At 34.7% G+C, this 24101-nt stretch overlaps 1 protein-coding gene and 1 pseudogene across 1 annotated transcript; one reads left to right on the plus strand and one right to left on the minus strand.

Annotated features, from left to right (window-relative positions):
• The first annotated feature begins 13179 nt into the window (after positions 1–13179).
• LOC143544803 (putative galacturonosyltransferase-like 7 pseudogene) lies at positions 13180–14468 on the plus strand (annotated as a pseudogene).
• Positions 14469–19327: 4859 nt separating this feature from the next.
• Positions 19328–22669, minus strand: LOC143544804 (L10-interacting MYB domain-containing protein-like). Its single transcript, XM_077036808.1, has 3 exons — positions 22301–22669; positions 21208–21774; positions 19328–19793 (listed from the first exon to the last, which is right to left on the minus strand). Exons 1-3 carry the CDS (start codon positions 22625–22627, stop codon positions 19338–19340), a joined length of 1350 nt encoding a protein of 449 aa, XP_076892923.1. The 5' UTR covers positions 22628–22669; the 3' UTR covers positions 19328–19337.
• Positions 22670–24101: the final 1432 nt, after the last annotated feature.

Here is a 24101-nt window from a genome sequence, read left to right on the forward strand (position 1 = left end):
GTCTTTCAGGAGATAACTAAGTAGCGCATGGAGTCACACTTAGAGCACCTCACGCTGAACATCTAAAACTAGCTTTTTGGAAGATTTTAGTTCTATCCCTTCGATGCGCGTGGTTGTTCCCGCCGCGCAAGGGGATATGGCGTGGAAATCTTCAACAGTTTTTATACTTGGATGTTTTTATGTAATTTTTAAACAATGTAATGTATTTGTATTAAACATTTCATGCGCAATGAAATCTTACTTTGAATGTTTGCAATGGCCCGTGCTTAATTATCAATCCCCACTCGCGCGCGCCCGGCTGTTTCCGCCGCTCAGGGCCGGGTGTGACAGTTATGGTGTAGCTCAGAAAAACATAGTTCTTGAAGAACATCCATTGTTACAATTTAATATCCTACTTTCCTTTGATGGGTGGTAAATTGATAAATATATCAACAAAGGTAACGCCTGTTTTGTATTTAGGCTAAGTGGTTAGAACTACTATCGTATGAGAAGTCTTATTTTCGAAATTGGTTCATAACCAAAATTCTTTCAGTTATACATATATGACACCGAGAATGAATTTTTCAATAGAAAGAAGCATTATCGGGTACGATTTTGCACGAGCATTTTTTTATTAAGTTTATTTAAAAAAATCATTTTGTGATATAAATAAAATCAATTTATGTACACATTGTATAGATACAAGCATACATGTAATACATTTTTTTATATATGCTATGTAATTATTTGTTTTACTTATATTTTATATTTGAATTATCCCGTGTGTGACACGGGCTAAAACTAGTTTTATATATAACAATTCATAGTATGACCATTTACCCTTAATTTGTTATAAACTTTTAAAAAAAATCATTTTTACAACTTTTATTATCATCCTATTACTAGGGGTGCAAACGAGCCGAGCCGAGCCCGAGCTCGACTAGGCTCGAGTTCGGCTCGTTTAACTTATACAGAGCTTAAGCTCGAGCTTGGCTCGTTTCGAGCTCTATTTTCAAAGCTCGGGCTCGCCTCGTTTACTATTTATCAATTATATTTTATATAAATTATAATTATTTTTATATATTTTTTTCTATTATAATTTTATGCATAAAATAATATATATTATTTAGTTATTTGTATTTATTTTTTATAACATTATATATATTAATTAATAATTATTATATATATATTAAAAAAAATTATATAAATGGCAGGCTCGTTTAGGCTCGCGAGCCGGCTCGAGCTCGATAAGTGAAGTTCGGGCTCGTTTATTAAACGAACTTATTTTTAAGGCTCGAGCTCGGGCTCGATTAAGCTCGGCTCGATTGAGCTTTTTAACGAGCCGATCTCGAGTAGCTCACGAGCAGCTCGGCTCGTTTGCACCCCTACCTATTATTGGCTTTCCCAGTTGTTTTTCTCACTATCACGACTTTTTTCTATACCTTTTTCAACCACCTTGATTTCTTAGTAATTTTGCAGTTTTTGCCTTTCTTCAACGACTCAGTGATCTAGAAAAACGAACGACTAGAACTAAGACCAACCAAATCAAATGAGGCATAGCTTGTCCAGCTCGGTCCTTGAACTATTTTATCTTCATGTTAAACTCGATACATATATTTATTTAACATGCTCATGCAAATATTTTTCGAATAAATTTATAAGTTTGAGAAAAGAAACATCACTTTAATATTTTTGTATATTTAGTAATATTCGTTGAAACAATTTGTGATTCTTCTTTTTAACGACAAATGTTATTTCTACTCTACTTTATACCAATAATTTACGTATTTGACCAAGTTTCAACTAGTATCCTTCCTTTTAAGAGGCATACCGCTACCAATTAGGTTAGCCCCACACTAACAAGCTGTGACTTTTTTTAATTCATCATCTTTTTTATTTGTTATACAAAAGCGTGAACCTATGCTGCATTTTATCATTATTATTTTTTTAACAACAATTTTTTTTTCATTATTAAATCCATCAAGCCTTAGATCACCTATAGTGGGGCGCTTCCCACGCCCAAAAAGCCCGAAAGTGCCTGAGAACATTACCACCCGGGTCGCTTTAGGGGCTTTGGAGGAGAGGATGGGGGGAGGTGGAAGGTGATTGGTGGTTTCTTTTTTTTCTTCTTTTCTTTAATAATAAAATAATAATGAGAAAATGATTTAAAGGAGCTCCATCTACTAAAACACTTTGTTGTAAAACACCCATTTAGTGAGGTGACGCCACATACCATAAAACGCCTTAATAGGGACTCCGTCCAATACACATGATCTTATACTTTGTATCTAATATGTTCATGTATTTATTGCTATTCACTATTATTAAATATCATAATTTTATTGTTATTTAATATTAAGTATGCTTCCCTCAAATACCCCTCTAATTAGAGCATTCTCATCCCAACCCTTATCCCTAAACAAAAAATTACACTAAAACTCACTATATTTTCTTTCTCTATTTTAATTAAATAATACTTTTTATACCATTTATCATTACATTTTCTCTTTCCTTCACTCACAACCACTCTCAAAATATATTAAAAAATTATAGGGGATGAACGATAACTTTTCAAATATACAGAAAAATCACTATTTTTTCTAAAATATAAAAACTTTTCACTCATAACACCCTGAATCACTCTCTAAATTATAAAAACACCCCTCACATTAAATGAGGGGTTGGATGTGAATGCTCTTAGGGATGGCAACGGGCCGGGTTCGGGCCGGGTATTGCTAATCCCATACCCGTACCCGGTTATAAAATTCAGTCTCATACCCGGCCCATTACCCGTCGGGTATGTGTCGGGTAGTTATCGTACCCGGTTTTTATCGTACCCGGCCCATTATCGTATAGATTGTTAAAAAAAATTAGGATTTTTAGATACATTTTTTTACCATTATAGTTATCGTATATATTTTTATTTATACATAAACTGATACAAACTAAAATATAACACATTGCATCTATATAAACGTTATCACAAATAAATAATAATACTATAACTTTTGTAGAAATTTATATATAAAGTTAACTTGATAGCATATAAAATATAAATAATACTTTTTAATACATATCTTAAATACCAAAGGTTAAGAAAAAATGAAATTAATAATAAAGAATTTTTGGGTTTTTATTTCGGGTATATAATTTGGGTAAGCGGGTATGTCTTTTCGGGTAATCGGGTCAGGTATCACCAAATCTCATACCCGGCCTGTACCCGCAAAAAAATTTCAAAACTAATCCCATACCCGGCCCAATACCTGTCGGGCTTCGGGTATACCCGTCCCGAATGCTTCGGGTATACCCGTCGGGTTCGGGTTATTTTGCCATCCCTACCTCTAATTGAGTATAAATTTAAAATGTTTAAACAATCTTAAAGAACCATTTCATTATATAATATTTTAGTTTCAATATTCCAAAAAATCATAAGTATGTCACCCAGAAAGATTTGTGTTGCAGTTTTTCTTATACTCACAATTGCTGGTAAGTTATACATTACTATAATTTTATGGAGCGTTAATGTTTTACTTATGATGTGAATACACACTTGTAATGACTTGCTAACTATTTTTATTGCACAATATATGCCTAACTAATCAGGCAATATGGGGTTATATGCCTAACTAATCAGGCAATATGGTCATAAGCCGCAAAATATGTTCAAAAAAATGGAAGCTTTTGCCCATGTGATGAAGGCATGTGCCAAGACGATTGCAGAGGTAGAAGAGGGTCGAAAGTTAAAAACTCGCAATGCAATGTTGATTTTTATTGTGTGTGTGAATTTACATGTTAAGACCTGTGAAATTTAATAAAAATTGATAATTATTATAATCTTTAATTAAAAAATCTGACATCAGAAATGATGTTCTTGCTACTATAGTAAGACTGGGCGTAGTGGAAGAAACATAGGCGCTAACATGGTGATCTGGCTGGCCATCTGCTCGCTAAAACCATTACACAAGCTGCAATTTGAGAGCCATAGCCACAATCCGCCAAGCCATTAACGGGCGTTAGTTGGCGAGGAAAAGACTTTTGTTAAGCAGTTACCAAACATAAGACTCTTTTTGATGCTTTAACCACTGTGTTGTATCATGAAAGCGAAGACCAATACTTTGTTCTTGGCGGATATGGTTTTTGCGGTGGAGAAGAAGCGGTTTTCAGATTTCTTCTTTTGAGAAGAGACTAAATTAATATGACAACATAGGGAAAAGTAGTAGACTAGTAGACGTAATCATTGTCTCTTATTTTTACTATTTTACAATTTCTATTTCAACTGAGTTGGGATCCAAATATTAGAGCATTCTCAATCCGTTCCTCATCTCTATCCCTATAATTACACTAAAAAATACTACATTTCTTTCTCATGCTTAATTAAATAGTATTTTTTATACATTTATCATTACAGTTTTCTCTCTCCTCTACTCACAACCAATCCAACAAATATTAAAAAATAAATAGGGAAAACAATGTTTCCCCAAATTTACAAAAAATCACTACATTTCTCTCTCCACCCTATAATTTACACTCACAACCACTCATCACCCCACCCTATAATTTACAAACTTCCCTCACATATTTATAGAGAATAGGATGAGAATGCTCTTAGCTTTCAAAGTTTTGTTATTGCTGTCATTCTCTCTACACGTAAAATAACTTTCGCTTTTTACTATTTCTCATTTTTGAAAGTTTTGTTAATTAATGTTAATAAATAAATTATTATGTTTGTTAAATATAGGTTGAGTAATAATTACAATTAGCTAAACCATTACACTTGATTTAAATTTGACTTTAGTAAATTCATTTTTGCCTACATGACACATAGGTGACATTCTAACTAAACAATTAGTTAGAACCACTACACATAGACTAACAACAAATTATGTTTACGAAAAGGATATGAATGTTTTTAGAAATAGTTATTTTAAAAAGAAAATATTTTGTTGACAAACAAAATTAAGGGTTTTTTTTTATTCCGGAAGAGCTAAAACTTCATTTTACAGAAAATCCTGTGTGCTTTCCATTGTGACTTAAAATTATATACTTAACATGACTTTTTATAATTTTACCTTTTTTACTTCATAAATCATATCGATCCATGTATTTTGTGACATTTATCATTTTTGGTTCTATTTGTATTTGTGTTTTATATGATAAACCCGACCCGTTTTGTTTTTCGGATCTTTGGATATTAATGGTTGGATAAAAGTTAGTTATTATTATATATTAATTAATTAATTAATTTTAGTTAAATAAATAAAAGAACATTGGTACTTCAAGTGTTGTTATGTGTTTTCAGGAACTTGGAAGTTATGGAGTTTATCGAGGATATTTACGGGCTTGGAATGAAGGCTTAGAAGTGAGAGATTGGAAGTGCACGCATCACGAGGCATTAAAGTGAATAAAATAATTTTTCTGTTGAAAAGTGCATCTTTGCGTATATACGCGAAGTTGCAGGAATCAGGGCCCGAAAATTTTGTCCTTCGCGATACGCGAAGAAGTGAGCCAGAACATCTTCGCGATACGCGAAGATGCTTAAAGTCGGCAAAAATTAGGGTTTGCACTATATAAACGATTTTTCGACCCCGTTCGGCATATAACGACTTCCAGATGCAGAAGAGGTGTTCCAAGGCGATTTTCATTCATCCCGAAGCTTTCGGTTCCATCATTGATCGTATGTTCATCAAGATAAGTGTTTTAACGATTATGTCGATGATCGGCTAAGTTCACGTGTTCGTTCTAGGCCAAGGTTTTGTGTGAAATACTGTTATAAACAGATTCTTATGCTTAATGAATATAGCTTGATTGATTTTATATGAATTTGTCTTGCTTAACTAGTTTTTTGGTTGATTAAAGGTTGTGTTTGCGATTATTGATTTGTGTAACGTTTGTTTGGTTGTTCATTAACATTTAGGGTTTAATCTCTTGTGTCATTGAACTAGAATCATCAAACCTTATCATTGAATTAGTTGTCCTAGACATATATTAATCTTTTTCTAAAAACCGCTTGACATCGTTTGTTCGCCTTAGTTTAATAATTAAATTAGTAGTATTAAAATTATCACTGTCACACCCCGACCAAAGGCGGCGGAACATGCCGAGGTGTAACGATTGTCCATAAGCACATGACACTAATTAAAGTGACAGTATTTAATAAACTCATTTCATTTCACAACATCGAAAATGTCACATAACAATTATCCATAAAATAACCATAAACAAGATATCACAAAATATGGCAAATTGGTATTGTTCATTTTTACTAATATCCTAAGGTCTTTGATGTCGTTTTCTTCACAATCATAAATCAACCAAGATGCAAACCTGCAACATTTCATAAAATTAAGTTTGTGAACACAAACTTAGTTTGTGAACACAAAGGTTGGTGAGCAATTCATAAGTTTAATCATATTAGTATATAATAAAGATAGCCACAAAACTTGCATACGAAACGATAAATAAAAGTGGTAATTTGGATAAATAGATATCGCTAAACACATTAGCGACACCTAGCTATAAGGGGATGCCAAATAGTCTAGGATTTTATAGTTATCGTTAATTGCATTACGTTAACGACACCTTGCTATAAGGGGATGCCAAATAGTCTAGGATTTTATAGTTCCACAAACCAAAAGCGATAAACACATAGGCATATAAGCATAGAACACCAAATCGAGCAATTATTTAGGTAAAGTATACAACTACGTTTGTGGTTTAAGATTCAAATATAAAGCATTTTGTTGAATAAGTATGAAATGTCACCCCCAAAATAAAAGATGGAAAATGGGGTATGAAGTACTCACCTTCAAGTAGTAAACTTGAAAGATGATAATTTGGAGATTTGTCGGAACGACGAGTTTAACGCACAATGCCTAAAAAGAAAAGAAGTCTTGAATTTAGAAGGGTTGTCTTGAAGGTCTTTAAACAAAATAAATGTTGAGAAATGTAAATAATTAAAGTTCAAGGTTTAAAATGTGACTATTTAGGAATTTATAATAATAACCCTTTAAAAATGTAAGTTTGCTCGAAACCGGGTTAAAGTATCTAAACTTAATATTTACTCAACCTACGTTAAGTAATAAGGTGGGTAAAATGCAAGAATGCAAATCCCTTTGGAATAAAGATACTAAAACGGGTTTTTTTTATCGAGTGTTCGGGTTGTCGGTTCGGGTCTTGATAATTGGTCAAACCCAAAGTCAACTTTCCAAAATATCGAATGTTATGAGACAACTCAATAAAATTTAATAAGACTTAACCAAGTATGTAGTTCCATTGTTTTAGAACTAACAACGCACGTTAAGCGAGTGTTCGGCTTTGTCGGTCCAAACTTTGTTATGAGATCAAGTTGGATCCAACATTTCCAAGTACTTAAGAAAATATTTAAAAATCAATTTGTAACTATTTTTAAAGAAATATACAAGTCTTGATGGCTAAAAAAAACACACTTGTGTGTCTTAAGCGAGCAAGAAACGGTTTGGTTCGGTTTCCATCTTACAACAAGTTCATAGATGGTTTCCACATGTCCAAACACTAAATAACTTGTATAATAATGTACAAATAAAAAAATACCAAAAGTTAACAATAAAGTCTTTAAACAAAAGTTCGGTTTTCGGTTCGGATCGTGTTTCGGGTTAAGACCGAGGTAAGATTCTACAAACCCATAACCATAGAATTTGTAAAAATGATTTTAGAAACTTAGATCTAACACTAAGTATGTTTAAACAAACAAAACTAGTAACAAAGTTCGGTTTATGGTTTAGAGCTATTTACGGTTAAACCGAAGCATAGACTCTTAAAAACCCATAACCATGGAACTTGTAAACATGACCATCAAACTAAAATAAGCAAGATTAATATGTATGAACAAGTTATATAGATGTATATATATCAAGGACACAAAGTCCTCCATGAAGCCTTGCCTTATGGGGTCCGAAACCTCACCGAACGGAATCAGAGAAGTAACTACCAAAGGTAAACAATGGGTGTATATTATATATATGTTGCACAACCATAAACAAGTATTAATAAGGCTACATAAACTAATTAAGATGAAAGACCAAAATCCTTCAAGAACACTTAAGAAGATAACCTTGAATCTTTGATGTTTGAGAGAGTTTTTTTTTTTTTTGGAGTTGTAGCAAGGGAAAATGAAGAGGAAACGTGGTGTATATATAGGGTAATGTTGGTGGTCAAATATGGGTGTGAGACACAAGAGTTTTCATGCAAAATGGATCAAGACAAAAACACAAAAAAAAAAAAAAATATAAATAAATAAATAAATAAATAAATAATAAATAAATAAAAATAAAAATAGGATGTTTTCAAGACCCAACAAGTGTGAAACAATATTGTAACATAAATCCATTATTTGGATTATAACATAAACTTCGGTTTACAAATCGGGTCGGTTTACATAATAAACAAATAAAAAAACGAATACAAACAAGACCCGAAATTGACGAATGTCACAATCACTTTCCTTGAGTCCCTATGGAGACGACCTTACTTTCCCGTACTTGTTATAGGTATTTAAGTCTTTTTAATTAATTGTTTGAGTAGACCGCGACAGCCTACGTCAGATATTAATAAAATAATGAAATTTATGTTGTAATTATTTCCATACTTGTCGTTTCATTCCAAAGTCTTTAACGGTGTTTAAAACACTTATTTTGTGCTCAAAACGATCTAAAACGAACTACAGGGACTAAAATTGCCAAACAAATAAAGTTTGGCCGATAGCCCCCACCTCACGTGGCTCGTAGGACTGGCCTCAGCTCGCTGCGTGGCGCAGCCCATAGTTCGTTAAAGCAAAAATCATTTTTTTTACGTTTTTGGTTCGTTTAAGGCCCGAACTCGTATTGTAACCATCCAAGCCAACCAATACTCAACCCATAACTATTACGGAACCCTCTAAACATGTTTTTATCTCTAGTTATAATTTATTTAAATTAAAAATCATTTAAACAAAAGAACAAAGTATACCGGTTTATCCACCGGATAAACATTTTATCCAATCCCTCAAACCCTAATCCTCCCCTATAAATACCCCTCTATCTTAGCCATTTTCTCCTACTCATCTTAATCTATTTATTCCAAATTATTTGAACTCGCAAGTTGTTCTAATTAGTTTTGCTTAAGTTTGACTTTAAAAGTCAACGAAACCGAATCTTGCATTTCAATCCGTTTTGGGTATTTGTTTTTGATATTTTCAGTTTTTCTTAGTTATTTTATGTTGAGAAAACCATTTTCAACTTTATTTAAGGCTTGTGGGCATTCATACACATATTTATGCATTTTAGGCCCGTTTGGGAAGTTTACTCGCTTAACTTTCTTGTTTGAGTTTAGATATGAAAATTTTACTTTATTTTCGTTCTATGATTTTGGACATGTGGTAACCATCCTCGGTCTCATTCCGAGTCAAGGAACGAACCAAAACTGAACACTCATTTAAACATTTTTATTAACTTTTAAGCAACCATGTTGCATGAAACATTTTAGATCTGAGTTTTCCTTTATATCTTAGTTCTATGGTGTTGGGCATGTGGTAATCATCCTCGGTTTTATACCAAGTCAAAGACCGAACCAAACCAAACACTCGTTTAAGCACTTTAATTAACTTTTAAGCAACCATGTTGCATCAAACACTTTAGATCTAAGTTTTTTTATTTTTTATTTTAGTATTATATGGTTTTTATGGAAGTGTAGAATAAATCCTGGCTTGAACCCAAGTTTCGGGTAAAAAACGAGTACAACCGAACACTTGTTTTAAAAAGTTAGTCAATGTTCAAACCACCAACAGTTCAACCTATTTTTTTCGTTATGTTTTACTTTATACTTCTCATATTAGTTAAGATTTTGAAAGTGTTGAAACAAATCTTGGCTTAAACCAAGTTTCGAGTAAAAACCAAGTAAAAGCTAGTCTAACTACTCGTCTTAACGAGCAAGTCATTGTTCAAACCACCAAAAATATTTCATGAGCTTTTAACGTATATTTCACTTTAAATTATTTATATAAGATTATGGTATGTCGGAACCAAACTTGGTATTATACTAAACCAGGCCGACTTACACTCGCTTAAAACCGAGTTTGAGACTTTAATTAATAAAAATCTCAAACTTGTTTAAGCTACTGATTTTATTAAAATGATTCATATATTTAAATAGTTTGGTAAGTTGGATTACGTTTTGGTGCTTTATCAACCTGCACCAACTAAATCAAACGAATCTTTAAAAGTCGGATCTTGATGATTACATTAGCGGGATTGTGCACGCTATCACTAAACCAACCCCCCTATGTAAAACTTAACAAAGGTTGAGTAAAACTAAACATCAAAGACCCGGTTTCATGCAAAACTTATTTTATTTTATGCATACTTTATTAACCGCATTTTATAAAAATATAACTTAAAATCCCAAAAACCCAAACCTAGTTTTTATGAACTATTTTATTACTTATATTCTATCTTCAGGACTCAATATTAACTCAAGATCTTTCAATCTATGACAAACACGTTAAACCGTCGGCTCACTTTCTTGAAGATTATTATTATTATTATTATTATTATTATTATTATTATTATTATTATTCTTCTTCTAAGTTCTCTTCATCGACGTCACTTTGTCCACATGAGTAATTTCATCCTCGTTTTCACTTTTATATTTTGGATGTAGCTTGCATGCTTACTTAAGCAAAAATGATTTGAGACTTGGATTCTCAAACCGCAAACTCTAGTTTATGTGTTACTTATAATAATTGTTCGATTATGTGTTATATGTATCATATGATTGTTTAGTAAATGTTTATTGCTTTTGTTGGTTGGCCTCATCCTGATACTCAATAAGTATGATCATACGGTGCTCCTTATAATTTGATAATTTTTACATATTAGAAAGGAACATCATTTATTTATGATTTATACACCACAACTATTGTTATTATTTACGGTTTCGCATAAGAGTCGTAGATTTTGCGTCATATTATATATACCTTGGTTAAACTATAAAAGGCTGGCTTCATTAATGTATACAAACATCTTAACTTTTAAGTTTTAACATCCAAGAAGTTGAAAGCAACTTGCTAAGTAAAAAGTATGCGTGGATGTATCACACTCTCCTTTAGAAACATTTGTATAGTTATTTGACAAACCATACAACTAAAACACATTGTTATAAAATCAAATCAAGAAATTGAAAAAAATTATATTCAACATTCAATTCCTAATACCTAAGATTTTTTGGTCTCAAGCTCGAAACCTAATTAATAGGGTTTTCTCATACTTGTGGGTTTCCACCTTGATGATGTTTCTGGGTGTGTCAAGTATAAAGTATCAAAATCAGTAAACACGGTTAACAAATGATCTCATAAAAGCTTACACGGATAATACAGGTAGTACCAAACATTGTTAAAAATAAAGTTAGGATTATTTGGCTTTGTAAAATCTAAAGGAGTAAAGGGGTTATTTGAGTCAACATATAATTCTCTATTAATAAACGCATGATTCTCATAAATGCTATTGGTTTTCCGATTTCAAATATCATAATCTATAAAATTAGTTAGATATCATATATTCAAACCAAATTCTAAATATATATATATATATATACATACACACACTAGATTTATCTCCTTTATTACGAAGTTGTTTCTTATTATTTGTTTCTAATATTTATATATTATTTTAGATGTTAATTTTATTTATAATAAGGAAGCTAATAATATACTTAGAATTTGATTATAAATGAGTTTCACAAATAAATGAGATATTATAACATAGTTTAAAAGCTATATGGGTTTTGTGAGACCAATGGCATGCTTATTTTTTTACTATAAATTTATTTCTTAATTATACATGTTATCTATTTTTTTAAATCAAATATTAATTTTTAGTATATCCCTAAATATTTTGTGAGATTAATTTTTAATTTAATGAGATGTTATAAACGGTTTAAAGGTTATCTGGTTTGGTGCGACCCTACCCGTAAATTCGAGTCAAATGCATGAGAATCATTCATTTACAAATAAAAAAATCTAGTGGTTTGAGAGAATCTAAGTAGCAACCAGAGAGATTTTAAAGGTTTCGTTTATATATATATATACACACATTTTAAATAATAAAAAAATTATAAATACACACTTTTAAGTTATTTTGTATATAAAAAATCATAGCACGACCGTTTACCCTTATTTTTTCACATACTTTTGAGAAAACTTTATTTTCACTCTTTCTTTTTCTTATCATCCTATGACTCTCTTCCCTGTTGTTTTCCGACTTTTACAACTTTTCTCTTATAACTTATATAATCGCCTTGAACTTTTAGTAATTTATAATTTTTCTCTCTCTTTTCTAAACGTCTCAATTGATCCAGAAAACCAAACGACCAAAACTAAACCGATCCAAACGTACCGAATGAGATAATAGCTGGCCCGGTCCGGTCCAATTCTTTAACTATAAAATGGATCACTGGATATTTTTATCCCAATTAATATCATGATCTTCAAAAACAATATGATATTTTTTTTATATTATATATAGAGAGAAAAAGAGAGATAAAAGCCTATTTTTTTAGCATATAGAAATAAAAAATATTTATATACATATATAATAATAAGTTTTAAAATAACCACAACCAGCAAGCAGAGTATACAAATCTTGATTCCAACAACATAATATAAAACACTATTATGTCACCTCACAATCTCCATACCACCACCCCCTATACCCAAAACCTATTTATAACAACAACAATTAAATATATAAAAAAAACAAAAATCCAAAATAATAATAATAATAATAATAATAATAATAACAACAACAAAACCTCTCTCCGTCCTTCTTTCTCATCTCCGGCGAGCATCGGAGGACGGAAGCCTACCGCCGGCGACACGTCATCCTCACTCCACTCTACAGCTGACGTCACCACATGTTTCAGAGCTTCTTCGTCTGGTAATGCTTCTAATTGCTTCGTAATGCTTCTCAATTCGTGTTAGTTCATCGATCGATTGGTTAATTGATTAGTTGATTGGTTAATTGCTTAGTTTAATTGATTAAGTGATTGATTTAATTGATTAATTGATTGATTTTGCTTACGGTAGTACGGAAACCCTAGGTTTTATTATCCGTTGACCTACGACGTCGTTTCGTGAGCTAGAACGAGTGATTTAGTGTAATAATAAGAGTAATTGTAATAATAATAATAATAAGATGCAATGGATGATTAGATTCTCAGCGTTTGTAACGGCAACAATGGTGATGATTGTACTCGCTCCGTCGTTACAATCATTTCATCCAGCCGAAGCCATTAGATCTAGCTCTCACTCACACATTCACCGACAACGCTCCGGTTTCCGAACTGCGGCGGCATTCCGAGACGCCGTAGGATGTAAGCGGCTTACGTTCTCGGCCTCCGGTGACGTGTGCGATCCGTCGTTAGTCCACTTGGCAATAACGCTCGACTTCGAGTACCTTCGAGGCTCGGTCGCCTCGGTTCATTCGATTCTCCGGCACGCGGCGTGTCCGGAGAGCGTGTTCTTTCACTTTTTGGTCTCGGATTTGAGCGTCGAGAGGCTGATCGGTTCGACGTTCCCGAAGTTGAAGTTTAAGGTGTATTATTTCGATCCGGAGGTTGTGAGGAAGTTGATCTCGACGTCGGTGAGGCAGGCGTTGGAGCAGCCGTTGAATTACGCGAGGAATTATTTGGCGGATTTGCTTGAGCCGTGTGTTCGGCGAGTGATTTATTTGGATTCGGATCTGGTGGTGGTGGATGATGTTTCGAAGCTGTGGAGTACGGATTTGGGGTTAAAAACGATCGGTGCACCGGAATATTGTCATGCGAATTTCACGAAGTACTTCACCGCCGGATTCTGGTCAAACCGGCAACATTCGGATGTGTTCTCCTATCGGAACCCGTGCTACTTCAACACCGGAGTTATGGTAATCGATCTGGCGAAATGGAGACAGTTTGGCTACACGAAACGGATAGAAAAGTGGATGGAGATTCAAAAAACCGAGCGGATATACGAACTCGGGTCGTTACCGCCGTTTCTGTTGGTTTTCGCCGGTCACGTGGCACCGATTGATCACGCGTGGAACCAGCACGGGTTAGGTGGGGATAATGTTAAAGGCAGCTGCCGGGACTTGCACCCCGGTCCGGTGAGTCTGTTGCATTGGAGTGGGAGCGGGAAGCCGTGGATTCGGCTTGATTCGAAGCAGCCGTGTCCGTTGGATGCGTTATGGGCTCCGTACGATTTGTACGGATCGTACGGGCAGTCAGCATGATTTTCAGAGCTTGCCGCCGGTAAACTTTTTTTTAATTTCTTTGTTTGTTTAAATTGCCAAGATTATGTTCATCAACTTCTTGTTCATTTTGGTGGGGTTTATAGGTTTATGTTGTTTTGGGTTTCTGTATTCTATTCCATTATTTCTTGCATTTTGGTAATAAAGGTTAAAAGATATTCAAATAGTTTGTTTTTGATTTTTGGTAGATTTTTCATGATGTTGAATGTATATTTTTGATTTTATAAAATTCATTTGATTTCTGTGATTTTGAAAGTTGTTTATTTGACATTGTTGAAGACTTATGGACAATGCTAACATCAATAATTTTATATTATGAAATCAACACAATTTGAACACGCGCATTGTTAAAGTGATTTTCTAACAGGATTTCAGGTTTGAATCTAGTTTCCGCTGGTTTTCTACCTAGATTAGGTAAATGTCCAGATGAGACCGCCACAGTGGTCTCGTTCGTTAGTATAGCTTCCACATGTTCATGGTCCAGTTCGGCTGGGTTGGTTGGGTCGGCCGAACTGGCTGGTTTTCATGGTTTGACGGTTTAGCCGTTTGGTTTTAAAGGGGATGTTTTTTCAAAAGCATAATTTATTTGTTAGTTTTTTTTTTAAATGATTGGGTTTGTTCATAAAATATAAAATATATATGTAACTTTATATTCCTAAAAATAGAAAAAATACGAATAAAAAATGTTAAACAGTTGGTTCCAAGTTTCAAACCGTAAACCTTTAAACCGAACCTTTAAGCCGGCCAGACATGCCGATTTACGCGACAAATCGAAGAAAGATGAGAGTTGACCATGTTATGGTGATTTTACAAGATATAAACAGTTTATTTTTTTTGAATTAAGAAATGTGATTAAGACATGGCAACAGACACTAACGTTCTCTTAGCATTAAACTAATAATAAATATTAATAAATTCAAAAAGCCCAGTTGTGTTGGCTGCTAGCAACATCTCCTTCCTGTCACTTTCTATTTTAATCAACACGCAACTCTTGGTTTTATTTCAATTACCTAATGCACTTATAAATTATAATACATATTTATATTATACTAAACTATACTAAACATGATTAAATAAATGAGGAAAAAAAAACAGATTAATGTGCGTGATAATGCATAGGTTGCTCATGTGTAGTGCATTGGTAGTTTGTTTAGTATGTATCTTCATGTTGTATCCATCCAAAATTATTTTGTAAGCATCATTGATTGAGAAGCGTGGGTTGTAAATTAGTTGAGTTACTCGAGATCTGCTCATTAAAAGCTTGAACTAAGCCGAGCTTATATTTAAGTTGAAGCTCACTTAATAAAAGAGCTCGGGCACTACGTTCGCATATTGAGTTTCAACGTGCTTTCAAGTCTAAACAAGTCTTTTACTTTATTTAAATGTAATCTTTATTCTTTATACCAAATATATAATCACATAATAAATATTCTTAAATATAGATTATAAATGGCATATTGATGTTATATGTAATTATGCCAGGCTACATTAAGAATAATTATAAACATATTTAAAAATAATTATATTGTATATAAATAAAACAATACAAATAATGAACGAGTTGAGATCACGTAGAATTTAAAAAATTATTGACTTCTAAAAGCTTATAGGTGCTTAGACTCAACTCATTTACACTTCTACCTGCTTATCCGATCTGACTCATTTTCGCTCCTATTTGCTTATCAAATCTGGTCCAATCTAGTCTTACTGTGGTTCGGTTTGCTGGTTCAATATCTTGGACCAAGATATGTACACCCTTAACTTAGTGCCTACATCATGACTCCCGTAAATCTCAATTGTTGATGTCGACGACAATTATCAGGCTTCTTTTCAGGTTCGTGTAACGATACCTATTTGTGTCAACATATGTAGAATATATAAGGGAATGGACATGGTTACACTAGGATTATGTTGTTGAGATATTAAAGGATGGTTGTAGTCCCACATGAAAGTAGAACATGTCTTTACAGCTAGCAACAGCCACCTCTTTCACTGTCAACACACAACTAGGGACCATATTTATATATTCATATTCCACCATTACAGTTGTTGGTGTATTCACATGTACAACTATCAATGCAATATACAAAATTAAAAACAGCTTTTAACAATATCAACCATCCATCCGTACCAACCTGATAAAATGGTGTTCTGCATGTATTGCCAAAACACAATATGATGACCTGTTGGCATGTTCATCATCACAATCATATGGGTCCATCCATTTTAAACGTGCCTGACAAAACCTGTATCTTTTTAATTCTTTTAAATTTGATTGTAATTTCTGACCTATTAATTTAAGCCAGACAAAACAGGAGGGTCGGGTACATGGGCTTATCTAGTGATATTCGATTTATTGGGCTAAATGTATTGTTATTTGGGTGGTTACTTATTCTTCATACGTTGAAATAGAGGTGAAAAAAAAACCAGAAACTTGAAACCGGTCCCAAAAAAAAGACCCGGAACCGGTATCTTTTTGCTACCTGAACCCGTCCCGACCCTACCCGTACCTGGAACCGGACCCGATTTGTAGCCTGTATACCCGAAGACCGGAACCGGTTCGATACCCGGAACCGGGTTTTTCCAATACTCGGAAACCAGGTTTTTCAAATATCCAATCTATATCCGAAAAGTACCAGAAAAATACCCCAAAAAAAGTGCAGCCCATTAAAAACCTAATCTATACCCGAAAATAAGGTTTTTTCAATGCTCGGAAATAGGGTATTCAAATATCTGGTTTTAGAATACACAGTTCTATATCCGGTTCATAGGGTATGGTTTTTAGAGACAATACCTGGACCCGAAACTAATCCGGGTACGACCAATCTTGATTTTCCAATACCCGATTATACCTGAACTTAATTCCATACCTGAAACCGGTATTGGGAAAACTCGATTTATGCTCCTCTACGTTGAAATATACCAAAAGATATAAATGTGGGCTTGGTAATATGGGCTAAGCAAATGATATTCGATTTATTGCTCTAAAAGTGAAGCTAATATTTAGGTTGTTACTTATTAATAAACGAAAATAATATTTATGAGAATGTTTTTTTAGAACTTCATGTTTTAGCCTAACCAAAAATCAAAAGTCTCCGGTAACTTGTAAAAATGTGACTCATTCTTGTCTGGTATCCAATGCCCAAAAGGCACAAAGGTTCAAAAAGCATCAAGATAGCCTAAAAATCATAAGTGGGGCCTAAAACGCATAAAGGTAGCCTAAAACATACAAAAGTAGCCAAAAGGGCACAAGGGTAGCTAAAACGCACAAGGGTAGCTAAAACGCACAAAGGGTAGCCCGAAATGCACAAAGGTAGCCCAAACGCACAAATGCTGCCCAAAAGGCACAAAGGTGAGACCCAAATGCTGCCCAAAAGACACAAAGGTTGTCCAAAAGGCACCAAGGGAGCACAAAAGACACAAAGGTTGCACAAAAGACACTACGGTAACCCAAAAGACACAAAGGTAGCTCAAAATGCACTAAGGTAGCCCAAAACGCACAAAGATAGCCTAAATGCATAAAGGTTCCCAGAAGGCACAAAGGTTGCCCAAAACGCACAAAGGTTGCCCAAAAGACACCAAGGGAGCCCAAAAGGCAATAAGGTAGCCCAAAAGACACAAAGGTAGCCCAAAACGCAAAAACATAGCCCAAAAGACACAAAGGTAGTCCAAAAGTCACAAGGTTGCCCAAAAGGCACAAAGGATGCCCAAAGGGCACAGAGGTTGCACAAAAGAGACAGAAGGCACAAAGGTTGCCCAAAACGCACAAAGGTTGCCCAAAAGACACCAAGGGAGCCCAAAAGGCAATAAGGTAGCCCAAAACGCAAAAACATAGCCCAAAAGACACAAAGGTAGCCCAAAAGTCACAAGGTTGCCTAAAAGGCACAAAGGATGCCCAAAGGGCACAGAGGTTGCACAAAAGAGACAAAGGTAGACCAAAATGCAAAAGGATTGCCCAAAACGCACAAGGGCAGCCCAAAACGCACAAAGGTTGCCCAAAGGCACAAAAGTTGCACAAAAGGCACAAAGGTAGACCAAAAGGCACAAAGATTGCCCAAAACGCACAAAGGTAACCCAAAAGACACCATGGTTGCCGAAAGACACAAAGATAGCCTAAAACGTACAAAGGTGGCCCAAAAGGCACAAAGGTTGCTCAAAAGGCACCAAGGGAGCCCAAAAGGCAATAAGGTTGCCAAAAGGCACAAAGGTGACCAAAACCTGGTTATACCCAAACTGGTTCCATACCCTAGATCGGATATCTGAAAAACCCGATCTGTGCACCTCTACTTTCTACCATTAAGACTGGTTGCTATGGGGCGAGGAAGGGGAGGAAGGCGGCGTGGAAAGGGGGGGGGACACCGCGGGGGGGCACCGCCAATGGGAGCGCGCGCGCGTGCCGGGGGGGGGGGGGTGTTCTGGCCAGCCGGCAAGGAGAGGGGCTCTCTCCCTCCCTCTCTAAATGCAACCAATTCCTTCACAATTTCTTCTGGGTTTTTAACGCATTCCAAAACCACGCCAGAGCAAATAATATTATCATCCTTATCAGACAATGTCACCACCAAAAAGAAGAAATCCAACGACAAACAGACTCTTTAGTCTCAGCCCACCGGAGCAGATCTTAGTCCACCTCCGGCCGCCGTGTAACCCCAACAACCACCTTAGAAAAACACTTAAAAAACGGCGATCTCTACATCTGCAGCTTCTCCGGCAACGTACCTCACGGATCCGGCAAGTACCTATGGTCCGACGGCTGTATGTATGAAGGCGAATGGAAAGCGGCAAAGCTTCCGGCAAGGGTAGGTTTTCGTGGAGGGGGGTTGTGTTAAAGGGCTTCGATGCCCCCCCCCCCCCCAAATGCCCACGTGGCGTTGACGTGGCACTGTGGTGGGGCTTCGAAGCCCCCCACCATAGAGACTAGCCTAACAGAACATGATATAAACTAAAACAATGCTCATAAATTAACTATGCGATTAGTTCAAAATGGAGGGAAATAAAAATACTAATTAAAAACTGATTACTTCATCAAAAACCAACAAATACTAATACTTTAACTTATACAATAATTTAGGGACGTAGCTTTCTGATCAACCATTTTTTTCTTAATCTAACATCCAATGCTAAAAATGTTTTAGCTTTCTTATCATCTTCCAACAAATCACAAGCATCCAATATTAAATCATCATCCATATCAGGCAATGCTTGAACCCCTGCAACCACATTCTCTACATCAATAAGCTTTTGGTTACCTTCACCTTCAAGTTTGCTTTTTTCTACTAAACAAGAAACCGCATCCGTCATTTCTTGAAGCGCACGCAACAGCCTCTCCTCATCCACCCTTGATTTCTTTGAATTCTCGGGATTTTCTTTGTTTTCGAGTTGGCGTTTAATATCGGCATCAGTGGTTGATCGGTTGTTGGATGAACTGTCGTTTTCGTCGGTGTCGGATTCTTTAAATATGATGCATAAGTCTTTGTAGTAAGGAACTGGTCTAGTCATGTATTGTCTTGCATCTGAGTTTGCCTGCACATTGATGTTATAGGTTATATATTCATAGGTTTTGGGTTGACGGGCTGAAGGCCCGAACATGTCCCGCATATTTATTTGGGTCGTGGACATCAATCCTGACCCAGAGATGGTTATATTCATGTACCATGAACACAGCCCGCTTGATACATTTATCATTATATAAGTAAAATGGGTCAATGGCTTGTAATCAAGTTGTAAACATGTAAAAAGAGTTGGTGGGTTGCAGGGTTGTAAACGAACCAGACATCTGCATTCGGTGAGAAGTTCATGTATGTTCATTCGCTTAATAAACGAACCGGACATGAACAAAAAAAATTCGTTCGGTAAGCTTAACGAACAAACATGGACAGAGATCGTTTTTGTTCAATAGTGCTCATGAGCGTCCGGTAACGATTATACGTTTTGAAATTAATATGTAATCATTTATGTTTGTTTGTTCATTAGAGTCGTTTATGTATGTTTCTCCATTAATGTTCATCAGTGTTTGTTAGTGTTCGCTTGTCCATTAGTGTCCATTAATGTCCATGTGATCACTTGTCCATTAGGGTCTGTTAGAGTTCGTTTGTCCGTTAACATCCGTTTATAATATTAACAAGCGGACACGGACAAACTTAATTCCTTAATGGATGGACACAGACACGAATTCTTGTTCGGTAGTGTTCGTGAACCGTCCGTTTGTCCGACAAAAGTTAAACGGACGAACACGGTCAAGGTCTCGTCCAGTTCGGTTCGGTCCGTTTACAACCCTCGTGGGTTGTAATAAATGGGTCGTAAATGGATTGGCTTGTTTAACTAAACGGGTTGACGGGTCAGTCAAAAACATCAACTCTAATCAGGATACGCTTAAATTCGTTTAACCTGAAGACAACCTATTTGACACAATTACCATCATAAGTCAAATGGGTTGACTTGTTGTAATAAGGTTGTAAATGTGTAAAATGGGTTGACGGGTTGCAATAAACGGATTCTATATGGGTTGGCTTGTTTAATTAATTGGGTGGACGGGTCGATCAAAACATCAACCCTAACTCATACACACTTAAATTAGTGTATCATGAACACAACCTGTTTAACCTATTTATCATTATAAGTCAAATGGTTTGACGGGTCGTAATCATGTTGTTAACATTTTAAAAGGTCGGAAATAAACGGACAGTAAATGGTTTACCTTTTAAATTATGAAACGGGTTGGCGGGTCGGTCAAAAACATCAACCCTAACCCAAACATGCTTAAATTCGTGTAACTTGAACACAACTCGTTTGTAATCAAGTAGTAAACGTATTACACAGGTCGTAAATGGGATGGTGGGTTGACCTGTTAAATGAAACAAGTTGACAGGTACTAAACAAGTCAACCCGAAACAACAATAATCAAATGACCACTTCCACAAACAAAGATAACACATACCTCTATATAATCTTGCCACGCGAGATCATCCGCAACCACCATTTGCCTCAAATCATCCCAAAAAAACCCTTGTGACTCCAAAAGCTTATTTATAACATTAAACTGCCTTCTAAATGTCTTATATCTATTCTTCAGTATATCAACATCATACTTCAAACCAAATCTCGCATTAAACACCTTGATCATCTCAATCCACGCTTGCTTCCGAAACAAGCCATCAACTTGGTTCCCATTCTTAACTTGGTCAGCCATAAGGTCAACAAAATAACGGTCCATTGTCGGCTGCCAACATGTCCTAACCCGACTACCGCTTACATCTTCATATTCAGATTCTTTAGAGACTGAAACTGTAAACTCTTCATCTATCATTATTTCATGAAGAGCTTCCAAGTCAGCATTGTTGTTTTCAAATACGTCATCCTCATCAACTGATTCCGACAATGATTTCATAGGATTCTTGTCATAATTCTCGGGATCTGTTTCAGATGATACGTCTTTATATATTTGGCATAAATTATAGTAATGCGGAATGGTTTTTATTCTATATGATCGAGCATCCGGGTGTCCCTGCATATGCAGAATCATAAGTTGATAAAAACTAATATTATAAAATTATAAAACTAGATCTGTAAACGAACCGAATGCTCAGTGAACAATTCTTGGACTGTTTACGGTAACTTCGTTTAATTAATAAATAAGCGAACACGAACAAAAATTTTTGTTCATTTAGTTAAACGTATGAACATGAACACATGTCTCGTTTGTTCATTTATATTCATAAATGCTCAGTTGCGCTTATATTTTTTATGTTTATTCACTTGCATCCATTTATGGTCATTAGCTTACGTTTGTTTAAGCCCGTTTGTTTACGTTCGATAATATAATAACAAATTTTTGGCCCATTACAACTTAGTCTAGTTTTATTAACGTTTTAGGCCCAAGATATCGTTCGTTTAATTTCGTGAAGCATTTGTTTATATTGTTAATGAACAAACATAACAAAAACGAACATGCTGATTTTCTTAATGAACGAACACAAACATGCTGCATTCGTGTTCATTTACAAACCTATATAAAGCTGGATAAATAATACCTTGATGTAATCATCCCACACATTATTATCAGCAGTCACCATATGTCGCGTATGATCCCAGCTAAACCCATTTAACGAAAGAAGGTTACGCACTGCCTTGTAAAGATTCCTTAACGTTTTGTGTCGGTTTTTCAAAACATCTTTTTCATAGTGAAACTTGAACTTTGCATTGAACAATGTTGTCATGTGTTTCCATGCTCTTTTACTGAATAAATGATCATCAATCCGGTTTCCTTTCGCAACTTGCTCTAACATGAGATCAATGAAATATCTGTCCATTTCGAGTGTCCATATTGTGCGCAAACGATCACTGTTTTTTGGGCCCATTTTTGCATAATAATACACCACCTGCACAAAAATATATTACATGTTTTAAACGAGCCAACCTGTTTGTGAGCTACTCAAAATTGGCTCATAAAAAGCTTAAACCGAGCTGGGCATAAACGAACTCGAGCCTAAAATAAGTTTGTTTAATAAACAAGCCCGAGCTTCACTTATCGAGCTCGAGCTGGCTCACAAGGCTATTATTTTATATAATTTTTATTTAATATGTTTAAGATTTATTTATATAACAATAATAATTATATATAAAGTTATGATTAAACTAATTAAATAATTTATGTTATGTCATATAAAAATTATAACTATAACTATAATATAAATATAAATATATAAAAGAATAATTAAATATATAAATTAATCAATAAATAATAAGCAATTTGAAGATAACCTAGTATGCAATGTAATAAAATAATAATCCCAAACACTACTTGTTATGCTTTTAATAAGCAATCAAATTTTAAGTGATGTATCCAAACACATTATTATACAGATAACCAGATTTAAAATATATAGCCAAACACCCCTTAATTTCATCAATGTTAATCATTCCCAAACAGAAACGTATTTAATGATGCATTATTAAAATTTTATGAGATAAATAATACTATTAGCAATTACCGGTGTATGAAATGCGTAACGAGAATCGGTTGTGGATGGCGTAATTAGGGATAAGGGATTCCAGGACCAGGACAAGCTATCCTTATTCGGGATAAGAGGAAATTAGGCCCAACTAACTGAACCCGGAAAGCCCAATCAAGTTCCGTTCAAATGGCTTTGTAATCCTTTTTTGTTTTTATGAACGCCAAAAATGTTATTATAACGAATAGGGCCGTCCAAACGCTCGCCGCTTATTCGGAAATTGTTAGGAAAATGCTCGCTCCTTTTTTCGCTCGATTGTAAATGAGTCGCTCTGCTTGGTTCAGTTTGTAAACGAGCCAAGCAACGAGCAAATGTCTGCTCGGTTAGGTTCGACTCGAATATTTTGAATTTATTTTATATGTAATTATATATGAACAAATATATAAATATATATAGACTACACATATATAAAATATAAGTATATAATTTTATAAACCCTTTTAAATTTTTCATGTTTCGTCAATTTTATAGTTTCTAGTTCAATTCAAAATTTCAAAATATTAGAAGTTTGTGTGCATGTTCATTATATCTCAATTTAAACTTCTTTCTCCTAAAAATTTACAACCTATTACGCGTTTGTCTAAAAACTACTCATTTGTTTACAAAATATATTATTTACAACATTCAAACTTGTTTCTTATTGAAATTTTTAGAGTAAAAAGGAAACAAAAATGCTCGATATCGCTCGATGTTTGATCAGAAAATGCTCGATACAATTTTGGCTCATTTCAATTTCCGCTCGGTTCGAATTTCAGCCGTTCGGTTGTAAACGAGCCAAGCAACATGAAAGACTTTGCTCGGTTCGTGAGCAGTCCTAATA

Source organism: Bidens hawaiensis, unplaced genomic scaffold (assembly GCF_021521415.1).
Source record: "Bidens hawaiensis isolate Kalapana, Puna unplaced genomic scaffold, B.hawaiensis_p1.1 tig00013755_1, whole genome shotgun sequence".
Taxonomy (NCBI): Eukaryota; Viridiplantae; Streptophyta; class Magnoliopsida; order Asterales; family Asteraceae; genus Bidens; species Bidens hawaiensis.